This window comes from Herpailurus yagouaroundi, unplaced genomic scaffold, assembly GCF_014898765.1.
Source record: "Herpailurus yagouaroundi ecotype Mexico unplaced genomic scaffold, PumYag 28, whole genome shotgun sequence".
Lineage (NCBI taxonomy): Eukaryota > Metazoa > Chordata > Mammalia > Carnivora > Felidae > Herpailurus > Herpailurus yagouaroundi.
In genome coordinates, this window is record NW_024412376.1 from 2,898,491 (window position 1) to 2,913,580 (window position 15,090).

Sequence of the window (15,090 nt, forward strand, 5' to 3'; positions counted from 1 at the left end):
GTTTGTGAAAGGCCATATACATTGTCAAATGTGCACCCAACCGTGTCTCAAAGTGTCATCGACATCCTGCGTCACCATCATCCGAGAGGCAGGTTAAAAGGCGCATTCCCAGTCCTGCCCCTGACCTACTGAATTAAAATCCTGGAACTCAGGATTCTGAGTCAAGCTTCTCAAGTAATTTTTATGTGTATGGAAGAATGAGATCTGACCAATTTTGGTTTTCCTTCCAAACCTCCTAGAGGTGATGCAGCACAGTTGTAGGTATGATATTGAAAAATGGGCCGAAAGGAATGATGGTTTATAGTTTGTTCAAAGATAGCAGAACACCCCCATTCCAGGTGAGACCTGAATCAACCCCCCTTACCCGTCTGATTCCTCCCAGTCACTCCCATCTTGAGAAGGATTCTGTATCTAAGGCCTGGCAGGTGGAGGGGGCTGCTTCCTGGAGGTGGGTAAGAAGCCACAGAACTGCTGTGGAGTTAAGGCCTGACTGTGCGTGACAGTAGCAGCTAGTGGGTTTTGCTTTGTGCCCAAGTATGTAGGTCTAAGAATTGGGTGTCAGTTGTGCGAGAGCAACAGTGTGGCATGGGTGGCTGGAAGGCTGTGCGGGGGCAGCCCGTAGCACTCTGGGCTGCCCGCATCCTGGGCAGGCACCGGGCCTTGGCATTCCTCTGTGTCTGTGTGGCTCTAGCTTCTGGGACTCTCAGGAAGCTGTGGCACACGGCTGCTGCTTTTTCTTGTTTTCCTTTTTTTTTTTTTTTTTTTAAGTTTATTCATTTTGAGAGAGTCAGCAGGGGAGGGGCAGAGAGAAAGGGAGAGAGAGAGAATCCCAGGCAGACTCTGCACTGTCAGCACAGAGCCTGATGCAGGGCTCGAACCCACAAACAGATCATGACCAGAGCAGAAATCAAGAGTCGGATGCTTCACCGGCTGAGCCACCCAGGCTCCCCTCTTGTCTTCTTTTTTAAGAGATGCTTTCCATTCAGACACTGTGGTTGCAAGAACTTGTGTTAGCTCTAACAGTGGAGTGTTTTAGGAAGTTTAAAAGTTAAGCAATTAGTAATCTCAATGGCCAAAGGGGCAGGAAGGCAAGGGGTCATGTTTCATTTTGCTGTTTAACTTACAGTCTACCCTACTCCCTAGCCATTGCAGGGGTATGGATCTGGGGCTGGGGAAGCTGGAGGGGAGGGCCACAGACACTGGGTAGGGTGGGGGCAGATGGACTGGGACAGGCACTGAGCAGCACTGTCACTGGGAGTGGGCAGGGGCTGTTTCCTGCGCTCTAGAAGGTGAGACCTTTCCCTCGGGCACCCCTGGAACAAGAGGTGCAGGGTAGTGGAAGGTCCAGGGCAGTCAGGAGACTTGCCTTCCAGTCCTACCGCCTGCCACCACTGGGTACTCCCACTTGCCCCCTCACTGCTCCTCCCGGAGTCTCAGTTTACCCAAAGACGAGACGAGCATTTGCCATAGAATCATCTCTAAGGCCTCACCTGTCTCCTCTGCTCTGTGTCTGGGCAGAAAAGCGGAAGTGGTAAGCTGTTTTCCCTAGGCTCAAGACTTTAAGATGTCTCTTGTTTGAGGCGTGCTTAGCACTGGGGTGATGCTAGGGGACGAACCACTGGGAAGGGTAAGGCCTGGCCTTTATCCTCAGAGTGTTTCTACCCCAGCCAGGGAGATGCTGCAGTTGTGACCCAGGAAAGAGCACGAAGACGGCAGCATTTCCAGAGAGCCTAGTCAGGGTTGACATCCACATACACTGTCCCAAGCATTTTGTAGCTCTTTGAAACATCACCACAATCTAATGAGGTACATCCTATTATTGCCCTCATTTTATAGCAGAGGAAACTGAGTCACAGAGAGTGCAAGTAACATGACCAAGGAAATTGGCAGAGACAGGATATGAACTCAGGCAACCTGGCTGGCTTCAAAGTTCCTGCTCTTAACCACTACACCCTGTGATCTCTCTGAATAAAAGGTAGCAGCGGCCGCAGGGAGCTTCCAGAGCTGAGGGGAGAGAAATGAGAAGGCACTGGAGTTATCAGGGAGGCTCCCTGGAGGAGAGGTCTTGAAGGCGGTGAGCAGAGCTTCAGCAGAGAGGGAACTGGATGGCATCCATGAGCCTCGAACTAGGCAGGAAGCTGCAGGGCACTGTAGGTTTGGAGGGCTCCGAGGAGACCAGCTTGGCCGACAGGGAAGCCCAGGCAGTGATGGAAGAGTCTTGCCCTCCAGGGTGACAGTGCTTTTGAGCCACAGCGTTAGAAGGCCTGCTGTTCCGCTTTGTAGCAGCCTCTGGCATGGAACCTAGCACCACCCTCCAATCCCTGGAGAACCACTCAGGGTTGAGTTCACCTTGACCGCCTCCAGCTTCCTTCCTAACCACATCACCTGTAGGGCCCAGGGCAGCTCCCTGTCTGGGGACAGCTCTGCTGCAGAATGAGTTTCTGCCTTTCTCTGTCACTTCCTACCCTGCCCAGGAGATGGTCAGCTCCGCCTTATTTATGTGTGCTCCTTTTCGCCATCCATCCCAAGGTCCCGCAGACAGAATCCTGAGTGGCCAGTCTTGGAAACACGGAGTTCTCACCCCAGGTTGGAGGAGGAGGCCCCATGGGGTGGCAGGAGTGGTGTCTCCTTGTGAATCCCGGGCTGCGGAATTGGGACTTCACTCTGCAGGCAGAGCTGCTGTCCACCACCCTAAGATACATGATATCCTAGGGAGAACGCACCTGTTTTTTCAAAGATCTCTTTTGCCGCTGCAGAGCTGGTCCATCTGAGGGGCATGGGGAGTAGAGCCAGAGGCACCTGACAGTGCGAGCTTGTAGACTGTCGTCCCTTGGGGCCGTGAGCTCCTGAGGCTCACGTCTGCTCCATCTCCGGGTCCCCAGGACTGGCACTTACAGACATCAATGCATGTTGGCTGAACTGAAAAAATGGAGGGCACGGCTCGCTACCCTCTTTAGCAGAAGCCCTGGCTTATGAATTTGGCCCCTTTCCTAGGGACAAGGATCTACTCATGGGGATTTCTCCCCAGGCGACTGTGGGCATGGGAGCCTTCTGCCTCCTCTCCGAGGCACAGAGCACACACACAGGAGGGCTTTCTGGGGAGGTCGCCCACTTGGCAGGGGACCAGGGCAGGCTTGGGCAACCACGCCTAAGAGGCAGCCTCTGGGCTGGGGAGTGGGAGTAGGCAGGCTGGTATTTCAGGAAGGTCAGGGGCTCTGAGCTCAATGCCTTTCACCGCATTGCCTTGCTGGGGGAGGCTGGCCGCTTCTCCTGAATCTGACCCTGCCTAAGCAGCCAGCACAATATTCAGCATTTGGGGGTTTTGCTGGGAGCTGCATCTTTACATTCTAAGTAACTCTTTCTCTCTTTGTGTCCCTCAGGATCACACCTCGACACCCAACCCTTGAACTTCACACACACTCTGCCATGCACACAAGAGGAGAGCTGGAGCAGAGGGCTGCAGGAGTGGCGCACTGTTCCTCTAGGCTAACGGCATGATCTCTGTAAGGGACTTCCTTTAGTCTCCTATTCGCATGAACGGCCGACTGTAGACGCATGACCTACAGTCCTCAATCCTGCCTCTAGCGATGATGGACCTCTGTTGGGAATCAGGACAAATGCCTCAAGAAGGGGGGGAGAGAGAGAGAGTGATAGAAAACGAGCTCGAGAGAGCACATGAACGCAAAAGTGAACAAGGGCTCTTTTGTGGCTGGGGATGATATATTTTTTTAAATCATTTTAATTTTGACTTGTTACAGGGTACTTTTTTTTTTCAACCTTATCTGTAGGAAATCCATGTGGGCTTCCTGGAAAGAAAAAAAAAAGGCACAAAATCAGTTTGACACCTTAATCCCATGTCCCCACCTGCCAGCCTTCCCCACCGCCACACACCTCCATTCCATTTGTGACGTCCCCTCCGCCTCCCCAGGGGGCCGCTCCTCCCAGAAAGCTCTATATGACATTCAGGACACACACATAGGCACACGCACACACGCACACAAGCACCTCTTCCCTCTCCTCAGTATACACACAGATTTTACTGTGACGTCCGAAGCTGTATAGACTCTCCTGTGGATAAACTGGAATTTTTTTTATGTTGTCTCTCTCTCTCTCTCTCTCTCTCTCTCTGCCAGTCTCAGTATTAATCATCTTCCAATGGAAAATCATTAAGAGTGCATTCAGGGTTCCTTGTGTTAGGGACTTAAGAATCAGAGGCGAGGACCCCCAGGCTTAGCTGTAGGGCTCAAAGGGAGCCAGTGCCCCATCTGCAAGGGTCTTCTCTCTCAGCTGGGGGCGGGCCGGTGGCTGTCCCAGGATTGCACCAGCATGTTCAATAGAGAGGAGGTTTTCTATATCTTCAAGCACTTATATCATAGTCTGTGTTCAAAGTGTAAACTGTACAGTAATCAGCCTTGTGTATATGAAAAACAATAAATACTATGCAAACCAATAGAAACACTTTAGCAGTATGTACAAAGCACTAACAGCTCAGCTCCTGAGGACTTCTCCAGGCTGCAGGAGAAGGAGCTACAGCCTGTCTTTCAGTGAAAGAGGAAGGGAGTAGGGCTAGTTGAATGTATCTGCCAGTTCTTAGAAGTCAGCCACCACCCCCAAGGTCTCCCAGAGCCAACTTGGTGCTCTAAGTCCAGGCAGCCCACAGGATGGGGGGCCTAGGCCGGACAGCCTCAGTGCCCCCACTCTGACCAAGCCCCTCTGCCCCACTCGGAGAGGTGGGCGAGGGGCCCACTCCTGACCACGGGCCCAGGGGGAGGAGAGCCGGAGGAGGAGAGAGCAACTGGCCACCTGGAGGCCCCGGGCTAGGACGGAGCCCCTCCTAGTCCAGGCCCTCGGTCAGAGCAGGAAGGAAGCAGACAGCTGGCTGTTCCTCGCCTCGGTGCCACCAGGGAAGAGCCTTAAAGATACACTAGAGCCTCTGGCAGAGCGAGGCCCGAATCAGCACAATCCGCCCCGCCCTGCGCGGCGGGCGCCCTCTAGGGCCCGGAGAGAGACTGGCAGGCTCTTCTCGCTCACAAGAGCCTTTGTTTGTGGACGTCCTGTCACCTTCCTCCCTGCCTCTCCTCTGAGGTGTCCTCAGACACATCAAACCTTCCAAGTAGCACAGAAGCTCCCTCACGACCGAGCCCCCACGGCCCTGGTGCCTGTCACCAGCGCACAGGTCTCCCGGCGGAGGCCGCAGGCCCCACGCGCCCGGGGCCGGCCGAGGCGCTCCGCTTGGACCGGGCGGCTTGCGCTTTGCTTTGGGGGGGGGGGGGGGGCGGCCCGGGCGCAGGGGGCGCCAGGCGTACTCCGAGGGCTGTGTCCCGGGAGGCGCGGCCCCGGCCCCCCACGCCTTCGACCCCGCGGCGGGGCGCAGGAGCGCGGCGCTTCTCTGCGTCGGCCGGGCGCCCGCCCGCCCCAGGAAGACAGGCGCAGGGCTCGCCTCCCGTCCTCGATCCCGCGCCGTCCCCCGCAGGCCGCCGTCCCCCGTCCCCCGCCCCCCGTGGCCCCTCGTAGAGCCCAGCGTGGGCCCCGCGGCTCCAGGCTATGCTTTGGCACCTTCCGCTGCGTCTGGCATGGCTGCTTGGCCCGCCGGCCCCAGGTCCTCGGCGGCATGGCTGCGCGCTCCAGTTGCTAGTAGGAGCTGTTAGGGGAGGAGTTTGGGGTCTCCACATGATGCCTAGAGAATGCTGCAGTCTGCACATTAGACGCTTTTTAGAAGTTTTGGAATTACCTTGATTTTTTTAATTGTTATGAAAATGACTCTTTTCTTGACTCCCTCCCAAATGCTCTGTTATGGGGAGAGAACCCCCCCCCCCCACTCTGATGTATAGACCATTCTCCCTACACCAGCTGAACAAATGTCAAAATTAATAAAGAAATTGACTCATGGCACAGGGCTCCGTCTCTCCTTCCCGGCTCGTCCTGGGGGAATTTGAGGTGCTGGGACAGGAGTGAAGCCTGGGTTGGGGCCCCGAAGGAGTCTGGGGGTAGGATCAGTCATCAGGGAGGCCTGCATCTCGGGGAGGTGCCCACTCCCCGGATACCTGGGCAGCCCCTCCATCAGAACCGCCCACTCTGGGAGAAGCCCAGAGGCTTCAAACCCCTGGGGCTGAAAGAACAGAATTCTGTCTCCTAAGCATTACCCTGAGATGGGGGCAAGTCCAAGGTAGATGGAGGCGGGTACCACAAACTCCCAGGGTGCATGGCTGGCATACACTAAGGGGGACTCCCCCAGGACCCCCCTGTGAAGGGGTCTGGCCCCTGCCCTCAATCCCACCAAAGTTCAAGAGCTTTTAAGAAAATCGTCCTGTTCCTACCTAGTTCCTAACACTTCAAGCAAGGCTGGTCACCAAGCTGGCCTCAGTTTTCTTATCTGTCAAATGGGGGAATGGATTAAAAAAATTGCTAAAGTCTCTTCATTTTGTCATCCTGGGATTCCCAAACATGAAGCCTTTGGCAAGCTTGGCAGTAAATAAGGATCAAATCGTTTGCTGTAGCTTTTCTTCCTCATACGTTCCCATCATTAGGGGGTGACCAAGTCACAGTCACAGGGTCCTAGGAGCACTGCCAGCCCTCGCTCTGAATCTGTAGCTTCTCTCTCAGTATCAGAAAAGCCACCCAGGCCAAGGGACCAGCCGACTGTGCCACTGCATCATCCAGAGGGTTTTCAAAATCACATTTTCAGGATCACGGTTGTCTGGGTGGGGCCAGGCGGCAACGCTGGGAATGGGAATTAAAGTTTCCCTGAACTCCAGACAGCTTGGTAACACAGCCAACTCAGATGAATAAGAACCTTGTCTCTTGTTTTTAGTCTAAACTTCCAGAGAAATAACCTCCACAGCCTGTGTGAGGTCTTTCTCGCATTAACCTACATCATTTACACTACAGAGAACATGGCCCAGAGCAGCCAGTTCTACCAGAGCAGATAACAGCCGCTCAGGGAGAGTGTGGCTCTGTGTGAGAGGAGAACACCACCACCCGGGAGTTCTGGGTCCAGGAGAAGGCCCTCGTAGGCAGGTCCCACCTACCAAAGTGGGACCAGGGGGTGGTGAGAGAACCAAGGAGCCCACGGCCTGATCAGGAAAGGATTTGGAACTGCCAGGCAGAGAAGGGACAGAAGTCTATCTAATCTATCTGGCAATCACTATTTTCCTGTCATTTTAAATGTTCAGACCAGTGGCATGTTAGTTTCTACTAAAAACAAACAAACAAAAAACAAAACAACCACCACCACAAGGACCACAAGAAAGGATGCTGCCCCATACAGAAACAACTGGGTATTTACCCTGGTTTCCCTGTTTGTACAATGGATGATAGCCCCCAGTAGAGCCTTGTGTATTATAAAAATTCATTAGAATAAAAGACATGGGTGCTCTGCAACTCAGCCTAGTCCCATCCATCCAATAGTGACTGAGCACTAACAAAGTGCCTGCAACGGAGACCCGCCACTGAATCAACAGCCATCTCAGCCACCAAAGCTTTCCAACCCAGGTGCCAAGCCAGACAGAACATGGCCATAGCTCCAGCAGATGCACAGGTGATTCCTCGGAGGAGGAAGATGGGATGACAGGGGGAATCAGGGAAGGCTGCTCGGAGGCAGAGGTGGGAAGAGAATACACATGCAGTGCTGCTCCACTCCCACCGCCTGCCCCAATCTGCCTGGCAGACCCCCACTGCCAGGCTCTCGGGCGGGCCACAGAGCTTCACACCCCCACCCCCCACCACCCCAGAGCCCAGCCTCCCCACTTACCCGTTCCAGCTCGGAGGAGGGAAGAGGAGCATCCACGCTCAGACTCCACACTCCACAGTGGCTTGAGCATCTGCATGTAAAGGGGCCCGTGCACCCCAGGACAGCGACCCCTGAGCCTGGCCTCCTCACCCTCAGGGGAGCAGCTGCTGGAACTGGGATTTCCAGCTGCCTCAGGAGCCCCAGGCCCCCCACAGCCACTTTTTCCTAGAAGCTGGACTTGGGGGACCAGGAGCTGACTTGGGGGATCAGGAGCAGAAAGACCCTCTGAGAATGAACAGAGCTTCCAGAGCTCATTCTCTCTCTCTCTCTCTCTCTCTCTCTCTCTCTCTCACACACACACACACACACACACACCCTGGCTGATTTTACAGTCAATCTTTCAAAGTGCAATTTGTCTTGGAAAAGCCAATGTGAGGCCCGTGTGGGTTTCGACCAATGGCGCCGCGCCTCTCATAGCTCAGCCAGTCTCCGGTCTGTATTCTAATGGGCCATATCTTTATCAGGGAAATGTTGCTTCTCTGAACTTAAAACTTCTCATGGAGGGTCCCCAGACTCAGAGGCAGAGAAGGGGTCTGAGCTGAGGCGTGGGGAGCCGCCTTTCTCCAGGACAGACAGACAGAGAGGGAAGGGGCACTGGTGAGGCCTCTCACCTGCCCCAGAAGCACCTGACTTCCGAGGAGCTGACTCAGGTGCCAGGTCCCCAGGCCAGGGCTGGGCCGGATATCTTAGGTGGGAGGGCAATCTGGGGCTCGGCTGCTTTTGACCCTTCAAACCTGCCATGGGCTTCTGGGTCAGAGCTTGGGGTCTCTGGCTTTAGGGGCCTGGATTTGGGCTTCTCACCTCCCCTCACCCCAACCCGAAGATCATGGAGTCCAACCTGCAGGGCACATTCCTGCTGAACAACACGCCACTGGCCCAGTTCTCGGAGATGAAGGCCCCCGTGTGCCAGTACTCGGTGCAGAACTCCTTCTACAAGCTCAGCCCTCCGGGGCTGGGCCCCCAGCTGGCCGCCGGGACCCCCCATGGGATCACAGACATCCTGAGCAGACCTGTGGCCACGCCGAACAGCGGCCTCCTCTCCAGCTACCCTCACGTGGCAGGCTTTGGTGGACTTGGCTCCCAGGGGGTCTACTATGGACCCCAGGTGGGGAATTTTCCCAAAGCTGGCAATGAGTACCCCACCCGGACCCGGAACTGCTGGGCGGACACGGGCCAGGACTGGCGAGGCGGGCGGCAGTGCGGCAACAGTGAGTACAGGGCAAGGCTCCACCCCCACCCCGGGCAGGCAGGCGGTGGGCACCGCAGGATCAGGGCAGGAGGAGGTGTGGGCAGGGAACACTCACGGGGTGGTCCATACCTGCCGTCCACCTCTCCTCAGCCGTCAGACACCTGGATCCACGTCCCACCTCAGTTCAGGAATGACTTGTCCCCTCCCTGGCCCACCCCATCCAGGCAGGCGCCACACGCCTCACCCCCCGCCCTTACCAGCTGCTGTCTCAGCCGCCCTCCTAGGGAACCTGGGGGTCTCCAGGTCTGGAGAAGGCCAGATAGCCTACATTTGCCCTGTGCAGGGTCCGGCTGGTAGCTCACCTTCCTTCTCCCACTGGGAGCCCATGTCACTTCTTCATCCAAAGCAAGCAAGTGCAGTCCCCAGTGAGAAGCTGCTGCAGCATCACCTTCCCAGAGAGCCCACGCATGCCCTGACACCATTCAGGGACACAGGCTGCACTCTGACCCCATCTTGGTCTTGCCTGTGTTCAAGGAGGCCGGCTTCCCACCGTCCTCCACAGGGCTTATGTCAACAGGAGCAGCGACAACAGCCCAGACTCCAGGAACAGCCGCTGAGTCAAGCTGGACTTGGCTGTAGTTGTTGTGGGGGGTCTCCTTGCCCTGCCATCCGCAGACCTGTTTTCAGAGGACTGGTGCAGGGCCCCCGCGATGCCAGTCAGGGCCAGGAGGGGGTGGCAGGTCGTGCATAGGCAGGTGAGGCTCACCTGGGAGGCAGGGAGGGTGACGGTGGCTGAAGGAGCCATCTTTGGGCCACGGAGGCCCAGCCAGGATCAGGCAGGGGCAGAGGCGGAGGGAACCTGCACTTCTCTCTAACACCGGGGCTGCCCCACTGCAGTAGAAGCTTGGGGCCCACCAAGGAACCCCCCTCCCCACCAAAGGGCACTGGCCTCCCCATCTGCTATGCCTCTCCAGGCGGTCACATTGCCTGACCGCCCACCGCTGACTCAACCTGAAACATGGAGAGTTCCATGCGGGCGAAGACCTCATCTCTGGGAAGTGGTTTCGGGGATACTTTAGGCCTCCGTCCCTCACACCTCCATCGTCCCCTCCCCCCACCACACACTCTCTCTCCACATCCCTACTCTTCAATCCCAAGTGCACAGCCACACACAGGAAAATATCTGAGTCAGTGGTTGAATTAACACAAAGGGAGAGAGAACTGCAGATGATGGTCTCTTGGGAGGTCTCTTCCCCTTTTGGTGCCTCAGTTTCCCCACCTGTAACATGAGGAGACGTGACATGGGCTGTCGGGCTGCACTGAACAAGGCCCGACAGGTGGGCCTTCTGCTTCCCCTGAGCCCCGAAGCCCTCCAGCCCAGCTCCTGCCTGAACAGCTGCCCTAGCTGGGTGGGGTCAGGGGCTTGAGCCTCCTTACAAACTCTTCAGGTGTGGTTGAGGCCACATGACTTCTAGGCCTGGTGACAAGGGAGAGCAGTAACTTGGGGCTTAAGGCTTTGGTTTTCTCAGAAACCTAGAAAATGGGATCTCCAGAACAGGGAATTAGGGAGTGAGGAATTCCCAGAACCCCTAGGGCCCCGATTGTTGGTGGAAGGTGCCTGGTCTCTTTCCTGGTGTCGCTGAGACTGGGAAGAAAGTCCTATTGAGTAGTGAAAACATTACACAGCAAGGAATGAGACCAGGGCAGGTTTTAAGCTCCCTCTGTCCCCTAAGATGCTATAGACTGGGGCAGGTGCCCTCTGGAGGTCCCTCTCTATCCAGACACAGCAGAGGCCGCCACAGTCACTATTGTCAGAATGCCAGGAATGCTGCTTGGTTAGTGGTGTCACGACGCCCCCACAATCTCAGTGGCTTCTCTGCGAAGGAGCTTGCCCAGTGGGAGATTCAGGACAGGGCTGGGACCCCTGCTCATCCCGCTAACCACATACTTTCTCCCTCCCGCCAGCCCCGGACCCCCTGAACGACAGCATCCACAAGAAAAAGCACACCCGGCCCACCTTCACGGGACATCAGATCTTTGCCCTGGAGAAGACCTTTGAACAGACCAAGTACCTGGCTGGCCCCGAGAGGGCACGGCTGGCATACTCACTGGGGATGACCGAGTCGCAGGTCAAGGTGAGTCTGTGCGGGAGAAGGTGTCTGCCTTGCAGGGAGCAGCCTGCCAGGACAGGATGCCACAGAGTGGAAGAGAGGCAGCCTCACTCTCCCAGCAACTCCTGGCTCTCCTGCTGTTTGGGCACTGCCTGCCCACCTAACCCTGGAGATGGTGATAATCACCATCACCAAAAAAAAAAAAAAAAAAAAAAAAAAAAAGGCTGTCAATACTGCTCTCTGTTATGAGAGCCTTGAGTGTAGGACCCCATTTAATCCATAAAGCACCCTTGATGTAGGTTTTCTTACCCACTTTACACATGAAGAAACTGTCTCAGCTGAGCCTCTTGCTCAAGGTCACCTGGCTGTTAAGTGCAGAGTTGGGGATCAAGCCCAGATCCGAGGGGCGCCAACCTAATGCTTTCCCCTCCTCTGCACTGCATTGACCAGAAGAAATTTCAAGAGCTGATGGCAGCCTCTGGCCCAGATCAGGAATCAGTCTCTGAGCCATGTTAGGGCTGGATTTGGTCTTGCTGCATTGGCTAGCAGAAGGAGCTGGCCTTGGTTTGCCAATAAAGATAACGCCTCCTCCCAGGGCCACCCAAATGAAGCTCGGATAGGATATCTGGTGTAGGAAGCCTCCAAGCCGGATGCAGTGGCCATGCTCACAATACGTGCCACAGAGTCTGAAGTCAGCAAACAGGCTCCTGCCACCAGGCTCCCAGAGGGCAACTTTGATGTTAGATCTCTCCTGAGAGACTTTGGGTGGGGGCCCCCCAAAAAGAAAGCTTTGAGGTATGTCACAACTGCTCCACGCTGTGACATGGTGACGAATTCAAGGGTAGAGGAGGGAAGTACAGGGGCAGGTTGGGCCCCAGGTCTGGGTTCCACTAGCATCTCTAGTCACCTACTTCTGCAGCCTCCTGGTCTGTTGAATGGAAGTGGAGAGAAAAATGTGGTCTTCTTGCGCATTTTTCTGCTTCTGTAGGTACTTTTTTGCACTCTTCAACTATTGTAAGCAATGAAAATATGTTATTTTTGTAATTAGAGAGAAATTATTCAGGAAGTTCAGTGAGGGTCTATGAAACTGAAGAAGGGATGACTTTTGAGCACCTACTGAATGCCTGGCCGTTTGGCTTCTTCCATCCAAGTGCCCCGCGTGGCAAAGGAGAAGGAAAATACACCGCAGGGAGGGCTAGAGCTTAGCAGAAAGGGCTGCTGCACTTACATTTTTTATTTTACCCTCTCCCCCAGAAAACGGTGTGAATATTACAACCTGTTCTTTTACTGAGCCATTTATTTTACTATACTATAAAAATAAGGATCGAGTGTCCTTGCCGCTGAGTGGAGTCACCTCCTGGAGGGGGACCCTGTGTGTGCTGTGTGCGCACGACGCTCGGGCTCCTTCTCCTCCCAGGTGTGGTTCCAGAACCGAAGGACCAAGTGGCGGAAGAAGAGCGCGCTGGAGCCCTCGTCCTCCACGCCTCGGGCCCCGGGCGGTGCAGGCGCGGGCGGGGAGCGCGCGGCCTCGGAGAACGAGGACGACGAGTACAACAAGCCGCTGGACCCCGACTCGGACGACGAGAAGATCCGGCTGCTGCTGCGCAAGCACCGTGCCGCCTTCTCGGTGCTCAGCCTGGGCGCACACAGCGTGTGACGCCCCCCTCGCCCGCCCCCACCCCCGCGTCTCAGCAGAGGCCCGACCGCAGCCCCTCCCCTGCCCTGCGGGTGGGGTGGGGGGTCCCAGGGCCGAGGGCTCCCCCGGCGCCGACGTGGAGGGAGGGGGGGGAGGGAGAGAAGGGGGAGGATCGGGGGCGGAGGTGGTGGTGAAGGGGGCCGGTCTAGCTGAGGGAGGAGGGAGGTACAAACGCGGCCCGAGCCCTGGCACCTCTGGGCCTTTCTGCACCTCTGGGGGCCCAGGCCTTGACCTGCCAGCCCCGCAAACTCGTGAGCGCACAGGTGGATGGAAGCGACCTGGCTCCAGAGCCAGGAAACTGGCTGTGGGGTCCCAGACGTGCCACTGTGATTTGGGTGGCGGGGCGGGGCGGGGGGGGGGGCACCCCCAGGGAGGCAGTCGGCCTGGGCAGAGGTCTTCCTTCCACCCTCGGAGTTGGGAGACCAGGGTGCTGGGTCCAGATGGGCTACTGGCCGACTGCAGAAGAAAAGATAGCACGTCCGGGTTCCCTCCTCAGACCTTGGCACAGGAAGGATCCCACTTGAGAGGCCAGAACTAAATACAGGACCTGGACTGGAGGAAATCCACCTCCGGGAGGGGAAGTGGGTCCCAGCGAAGAAGAAACGCCTCTGACATCCTAACTCAAGGATCACACCCCTGGAGGGAAAGGTTCTCCTGGTCTCCTTTCTCCACTTTGCCCTCCGCGGGGATTCCCCCAGAAGAGGGAGCGACTAGAACTCCACCCCCCACCCCACCCCCACCACCCCGGCTGGGAAAGAGAGAGGAAGAGGCAGAGAAAAGTTGAGAGAATCCTAGGGGTCGGTGCTGCACCCCAGAGCCGCCCCCTTGGGCTGCCCTCGGTGCTGATACAAGGGCAAGATCACCCGGGGAGAGGGAAGGGATGGCAGGGCTGGAAGGGACTTCAGAACCCCCGGCTTCTCCAACTGGGTTCCCCCACGCAGGAAGGGAGAGGCCCCTGCAGGGAGGGGCTGCAGGACCCCCACCTCTCCCCGGCCCCAGGCCCTTCCTTTCCTGAGACCGCCCCGCGGCAGGCGCTGGAGCCTGCGCAGTCGAGGGCACTGTCCAGCGGGGTGGTGTTTTTCAGCCCAGGTGATGCTGAGCAGCCGGCAGGTGGGAGGGGCTGGGGGAGGCGGGCGGGGAGGAGTGCAGCCCAAAAGGGACCGAGCGTTTGCCCATCTTTACTGGCTTTTAAAAAATAAAGAGTAAAAATTAAAGTCCCAGAAACCTCCCCGTGGCTCGTGTGCTTCTGTGAAACCGGCCGCGGAGTCCCAGCCAAGCCAGCTGTGAGGGGCCCTCCTCCCTGAAGGCAGGGCTGTCTGCTCCCTTGCACAACACCAGTCAATTGGGAATCTCACTGGTCAATGCCAGGCACTGTCATAGGTGCGGGGGGTGGGGGTGGGGGGGAACCCAAGACTTTAATGGAGTTCCTGGCCTCCTGGAATTCATAGCCTCTCGGGGAGAAATGAACTGTTTGAGGAACTAGGTTCCATGAGGAAAAGATCAAGGGGAAGAGAACAGAAGCACTGACATTAACCGAACACCTACCTACCTACTAATTTCTCCCACATCCAAGGCCCGATTACATCATTTGCCCTCACAAGAAACCCAGGAGGTAGGCATTAGCGTAGCCTCATTACATGAATGAGGAAACTGAGGCTCAGAAGTGATCTAAGCCAAGTCACAGAAGGGGGACAAAGCAACGTGAGAGTTGATTCTAAGGCTGCCCCAGGCGCAGCCCTTCAAAGCCTTTTCTTTCACAAAGCCTGTAACGTGAGAGACTAAAACGAGGTGGGCTTTCAGGCCCCTTCCAACTTTAATGATCCATGCAAACACCCACAACTGCTCGGGTAGCTAGTCATCTGCCCCTCTGCAGTCCCAAGTCCCTTGGCCCCCCGGGGCCGGAGACTCTGGTTAGTGGAATCAGCTTGGAGTGGGAACGAGAATAGGAGGAAGACCTCAGCTAGGACCTCTGGGAAACTGAGGCTCTAACCTTTTGTAGTAACCCTAATGGACCCAGAGACCGGGCGTTACTGACAAGAACATGAACGTGATGCTTTTATGCTCTAACCCTCAGTCCAGAATGATGCCCATGCTCAGTGTCCCTCGACATAAGGTGGGAAGGAAGCAAGGCAGCTTCTAAGAACTGAGCACCATCTCTGTGTGCTCCTGGCCACAGGCTGCGTTGAGGAGCCCTCCACTGGCACATGTGTCCTGAGTGGGGCCCTGCAGCCAGGCTGCGGCAGGCACGATGGCACCCTGGGAGGACCCGAGGATTCACTCAGCACAGACCCCAAAACGAAAACTG

General features: G+C 56.4%; 2 protein-coding genes across 24 annotated transcripts in view; both read left to right on the plus strand.

Moving 5' to 3' along the window:
* ANK1 (ankyrin 1) overlaps positions 1-5,892 on the plus strand; it is a 219,143-nt gene extending 213,251 nt beyond the window's left edge. For all 23 annotated transcript variants that reach the window (XM_040449509.1, XM_040450033.1, XM_040450117.1 and 20 more), the window contains one exon: positions 3,381-5,892. In XM_040449509.1, the coding sequence (XP_040305443.1) occupies positions 3,381-3,407 (27 nt within the window). In that variant the 3' untranslated portion in view covers positions 3,408-5,892. The remainder of the gene's footprint in view (positions 1-3,380) is intronic.
* Positions 5,893-8,087: 2,195 nt separating this feature from the next.
* NKX6-3 (NK6 homeobox 3) lies at positions 8,088-12,756 on the plus strand. The gene is made up of 3 exons (XM_040480574.1): positions 8,088-8,997; positions 10,944-11,113; positions 12,507-12,756. The coding sequence occupies exons 1-3, from the start codon at positions 8,616-8,618 to the stop codon at positions 12,744-12,746; spliced, it is 792 nt and encodes a 263-aa protein (XP_040336508.1). The 5' UTR covers positions 8,088-8,615; the 3' UTR covers positions 12,747-12,756.
* Positions 12,757-15,090: the final 2,334 nt, after the last annotated feature.